This window comes from Anneissia japonica, unplaced genomic scaffold (assembly GCF_011630105.1).
Source record: "Anneissia japonica isolate Jap-2015-1 unplaced genomic scaffold, ASM1163010v1 scaffold573_len2283161_cov171, whole genome shotgun sequence".
Taxonomy (NCBI): domain Eukaryota; kingdom Metazoa; phylum Echinodermata; class Crinoidea; order Comatulida; family Comatulidae; genus Anneissia; species Anneissia japonica.
This window is the reverse complement of record NW_022719802.1, coordinates 1518956-1525040: the sequence shown is the minus strand read 5'-3', so window position 1 is coordinate 1525040 and position 6085 is coordinate 1518956. Positions and strand designations below refer to the sequence as shown.

The following is a 6085-nucleotide window of genomic DNA, read 5'->3' as shown; positions in this document are numbered from 1 at the left end:
TACGGTATATATTTTTTCTTTTCGAATTATTATTTAATTAAAAAACAATAAGAATGTAACATAAAACCCAGGTCATGGCTTCATCAAGAGCACTAAGGGTCTCACAAAGGAACAAAGATTAAAATTGTTAAATAAATATTAATCATGATTTTTACAAATATAATACAGTACTACTAACAATTCACCCACTCAGACGAGCGTCTTGCATTCCATTTTATATATTTTTTCTAAGTTGGGCATCTGCGCCGATGGTTGCCGATACAACTTGGATGGGTAACGCAACACGATAAGGCAATTGCAACAGCTTTTTTCTGATAATATCCTCAGTCTGCCATTGGCATCTAGCAGGCGATGTCTTGCCGCAAGGCGTTCACAGAGAGCAGAGATTGATTCGTCGGATGATGGTCATATGACCGTATATGGCGCAGTGTGTACCCAGGTTAAGCCACCCAAAAACTTAGTGATGACCAAGCCCAACCAACCTGGACAGATAACAGCAATGGGTAAAGTACTGACTCCAGTATCCCAGTGGTGTCCTCTATTAGTTTAGATTCAATGAAATTTATCACTAAAAATTGCTTGTGGGAATTTAAGTGGAGTGGAGTGGAGTTAAGATACTTGCCTTCTAATCCCAGGGTCCTGGGTTCAATTCTTGTGACAGGAATTGTTTGGATCTCAGATATATTTTGTTGTATCACCTTCTAATCCCAGGGTCCTGGGTTCAATTCTTGTGACAGGAATTGTTTGGATATTTTGTTGTATCACACAATATCACTTTAGATTACAGGAAAGTTGATTTTGTAGACAATTTACTTAAATATATATATATGTATTTTTTAAATATATCTTGAATGTAGGGCCAAATATCAGTATATATGTAGCAATTTTAATTCTTTTATCTATTTTAATAGGGAGGATAAAGCAAAATGGTATAACCAACATTGAAATGTTGGCATGGCTCAAAAAATGTCATAACTTAAACAGAAGCAAAAAAAATTGAGTATTTTCATAAATACCTTCATTAAAATTTAAAAACATGTTTATACTGTTAGATATTCATTAAATGAAGTAATATTTAAATTTCACATGATTTAGCTTCTAACTCACATGACTGGGAATAATTTTAAAGAAAAAAACAACACTTCACAAAAATAGTTGTAAACCATCTGAGAGTACAGTAAAAATAAATGCTTTCTTTTGTTATTTTACATCATTTAAACCATATGGCTTGAGGTAATTTTTAGATTTCAGATTACTTTATTTTAACTGGTAGTAAAATACTGAATTTAGAGAAGTTTCAATATAATAAAAATGCTTTATTAAAGTGTTTTCTTAAAATACAAAAAATAAAATAGAAAAACACACAACACCACAGAATTTTAAACACAAACAATATCAAATACATTAAGAAAGCGGAACTGAAAAGAAAACATTGTACAAAAAAGGAAATTCAAAGCAAACAATTCTGGATACTGATATTACAATTTGATTACTATTATTATTATTGCGACAAATACTTTTAATATAAATTATCATACTTATTACAGTTACAAATATTTTATTGCCATATTTTATTTCACTGTTATTACAGTGGCGGATCTAGGAGTGGTGAATAGGGTAGCTAGCCACCCCCCTTCGTTTACAGTGAAAAATAAAATAATGGTTACTCGTCTTGTTTGTGTGCTTCTCATGTACTCTGGTACAACATACACTTTCTATTTTAAGCTTGACTTCTTTTTACATGCCACTTAAGATTGTCTAGCAGTCTACTAATTTTAAAACAATCTCGAATGTGAGGGGATGTCCCTCCCAAAACCACCCCCCCCCCCACACCCAGCTCGTGCCTTCTCACCTCCCATTATCCACCCCCCACCATTGCTAAATCTTAGATCCGCCACTGGTTATTATTATAAATGTCATCGAAAAAGAACGGTTTTATGAAAAACACAACAAACACACATTGCAGTAAAGTTGATTGTAAACCGTCTGTTATGAATATGTTTCTCTGCATATGTCTGACCATATGAGGTTTCTAAAAATGAAAGTTTGTTAAGATGGTGGTACCTAATTTAGTGTGTGATTAGTTATTATTCATCAAGTTTTTATGAATCATTTCTCTTTAAATTTTATTAAAAATTTTCTGAAAAGTATGTCCCACTCTAGAGATCATCTTTTTTTATCTGTGATGTGATTTTATTAATATTTCATATTAAAGAATTAAATGCTATTAAAACCTTTGAACGTTAGGTTAAGTTGATGATTTCTGGTGTAGTCAATTTATTTTTAGGGGTTCAGGACACTTTTATAAGCGATTACAGATTCTGAAGTATCGTGTTCAGATGAACATTGCATATATATTATCCTAGGCGGATCAAGGAACTTGAAATAAAGGGAGCCCAGGGAGGGACTCTCAGAAACTGAGGATCTAAACCACCTCAGCCCCACCATGGTTGGGGTGAGGTAAGAAAATTTGTGATTATGGCACCTCTAGATGGCCGGAAATGGCACTATCAGACTTCTATTTATATAAAATTTTCTTTTTTTCTCCACTTTTCAAAATAATTTTTATTTTATAGTTAAGATCTCACGAAAGTGGTACCTTCTAACTTGTGACTCCTGCATTAAGCCGGGCACTGACTGCACCCAATGGTCGTCGATCGACACGATTCTATGTAGAACGCAATGCCATGACGCGGGCGCAACGGATCATTTTTAATGACGATCCATTCAGACAGCCACCGACAATAAGTCGTCAAGTGCTCAAAAGGAGCGAGTTGGATTCGCCAGCCGACGGTCGCACGACCGTCGTACAATGCAGTAAGTGCCCGGCTTTAGAGGTTATAAATGACAATCTCAAGATACGTCATCACTCAAATTTTTTTTGGGACTGCCTGTTTGGAAAAATGATGATAGTCTTGACAATGACATACATGCCTTTCAGCCAGACAGTATCCTCGAGAAACACCGTCCAGATTTGATGAGTTCCAGCCATTGCAATGAATAGCACACTGTCCTTAGGACCACCGATGGCCACATCCCATGGAGAACTAATTGGCTGTTCAGTTCCTTGATTCCCGCCTTCTTTGTCTTCTCCCATTTCACCAGTCCCAGCTACCGTGGAAACCACTTTTTTCTTCAGGTCAATCTAAAAAGATGAGAAGATGAAATATCAGACTTATTATTGGCTTTTCCTGCATTAGCAGAAAAGTCCATTGTTTTTGTTCTGAATTTTTGTCTTATTCTATCCTATTTTCCTATGATTTTTCACAGGGTTTTTCTGACCAGCACTTTGGTCCCTTTCTGCACTTGGATCTTCGTCACACTTTGTCCAAGCAAAGACAGTATATCAGAGTTGTGCATATTAATATGAAGTCATTCTACATATTTTGTATATTAATAAACGGGTCAAGTACAATCAATTAAACTTTTATAATAATACAATTTGCGTTTTCTAAAGCGTTTGAAACTAGCTACAGCTATGTTAAACACAAAATTAGTGTGAAATGCATGAACAATTTTCACCCTCGAATAATAACATTTACGCAAGGTAGACAAACTAAAAAGGCGTGGACCTCCACAGGGGAAGCTTCTTGAGCGAAATGGTATTAGAACTCTCAACATCACCCTTGCTATTATCACTGCAGCCACAGTTCGAGTCTCACTGACTTCAAGTTGGTTTTTATGCTTTTTTTAACTTTATTACAGTAGTATGATTTCATTTTCCATGTATCTTTTATTTGATTTTAATTTCAACATCACCTCTCTTTATGGCAATGAGGAAAAGCCCTGGTTTTACAAACAGACATAGTAAGTCTAGTTATATATTGCTTAAAATTGTTACTTCAACATTTTTTTCCAAACCACAACTTGAAGAAAGTGCTGGCCTAGACCAAAAACATTTTAAATGAGGACACATTAGTACATAATCTCTAATTTACATTATTGTTGAATATTGAATAATAAAAGTTTAAAACACTGTAGTTACCAGACGAATAAGGTGGTTTTCTGTGTCGGCAACATAAATAGAGTGTTTATGCCACACAACACCCTGCGGACAATTCATTCTAGCTTCTTCAAACCGGCCGTCCTTGTATCCACTTTCCTGCCCACCAACCGTGTGCAAGACAACACCCGCTTTTGTTGTAACAAGAACACAGTGATGACCAGTGTCACTGATAACCAGACATTCACCATCCGGACTAACACCCACTTTACCCGGAAACGAGAGAGCAGTAGAGGGTAAAGAATCCTTCGCAAGCTTTATAGGCAAATCATGTTCCGAGGAAAGTCCATGAGTCTTGTAGTAATTAAGAGCGACTGTGCAGAATTCTTGTAGTTCTGTGAAATGTCCCTCCCCAACATATGTAACAAGGCGTTTCCCTGTTGGGCTTACGACGACAAGCGTTGGCCAGCAGGTAATTTCCAGTTCATTCCATAGGGAAGCCATTTCATCATTTACTACAGGATGAGAGATGCCGTACCTTAAGATGGCACTTAGAATGTTAGCAGATGTTTTCTCATTCTCAAACTTTGCCGAATGTACTCCTACAATAACCAGTCCATCGGCAACTGTGAATTTTTCTTCAAGTCTTTCCAAATCTGGTAAAATGTGCATACAATTGATGCAACAATAAGTGAAAAAATCTAATACAACCAGTTTGCCTTTCAGGTTCGTTGCAAAGTTTAAGCTCTTGGTGGTGTTCATCCATTCTAAACCTAAACGACAATCAACAAAAATAGTTATAGTATAACAATGGATTCCAAATTAATAATATACAAATTCTTAAAACAATGAATTATTGACAATATACCATAAATCCTTGAATAATTGCCGCATCAAACATTTTTTTTTTTAGCTAATCGCTGCTCTCGAAACAGGGTTTTAATTGCAATGTATACCGTGTTCAAATGAGTAAATAACACAATGAAGTCTCAAGCATACCTTTATAAATGTTTTTGTACACGTATTGGGCATAAATGAGCCTACCGAACTACAGGAATACATGAGGCATGTTGTGGCAAAATGGCTAAGTTGTAGCAAAAATTGAAATTCAAGTTATTGGTATTTTCAGACACCTGAGTATGTGATCTTTAAAATGAGGGGGTCATTCATTCAAATTGGACATTTCAAGCCAAAGTTATTGGAAAGTGAAAGTACAGAAGACTCTGAGTCAAGATAAACAGGATTTTGAGTAATTGCCTTTCAAAGATATTTGTGCATACATTGTTTAATAGAATGAACTATGAAAAATAACGTTAAATAAACAATTTGTTAACCACTTCCAGAACTAATACTTTGGGACATGATCAATAAGACATTAATTAAACATTTAATTAGATATGGGAACAGGCATGGAAAGCGCCATGCCAATATTTATCTAATAGCGCCGCACCAAATACTCCAAAATTATTATAAGCGCTGTGGTGTTTATTTTAGGATTACAGTTCAACTTTTCTTATCTTACGTTGATAATACAGGAAATTATAGTATACTGCTTTGGCTTCCTTATAATTCAAATAATAATCAATCACTGGATCTTTGATGCATCCACATACTAAAACCATTTTTTTTTTTAAAGTAAATTGTAGATAAGTGGAGAGTGGGCATAACCATAATGAGTGGGCACGAGTGGGCTAGAGGTCCTGTTGCTATATTTTGTATTTGTATTCTTTTTCTCCCTATTTTAATCATGGATTGAAATTTAATATGAAGTGGCAAAACACAAGGGATGTGGCCCTCCAATCTACCCTATCCACACTTCCCAATTAACCCTTTATTCCTTTCTTAAAAACACATCTTTATCTTTCTTTTTTTATAGCTGACCTTTAATCCTGCATACCATACCTGGGCTGTGGCATTTTGTTCTATTTTACCATTGTTCTATTCAGTTCTAATTAATTCCTTCCAACTTTCTTACACAATTATCCTAATATTGCATTGTTATTTGGTTTCTTTTCCACTAATCTTTTGTTCTACCACATTATCAGTGATTTAAATATATGCATATTGTGTAGGAACGCAATTTTATTACACTTAAGTCACTTAATCCCACCTTCTTTTGTCAGGTGCCTCTTCCTTACTTTA

At 35.2% G+C, this 6085-nt stretch overlaps 1 protein-coding gene across 2 annotated transcripts in view; it reads right to left on the bottom strand.

Moving 5' to 3' along the window:
• Positions 1-6085, bottom strand: part of LOC117110981 (NHL repeat-containing protein 2-like) — a 15666-nt gene that overhangs the window by 6373 nt on the left and 3208 nt on the right. For both annotated transcript variants that reach the window (XM_033253834.1, XM_033253835.1), the window contains exons 2-3: positions 3986-4716; positions 2931-3145 (exon numbers count right to left, since the gene is read on the bottom strand). In XM_033253834.1, coding sequence (XP_033109725.1) covers positions 2931-3145; positions 3986-4716 — 946 coding nt within the window. The remainder of the gene's footprint in view (positions 1-2930; positions 3146-3985; positions 4717-6085) is intronic.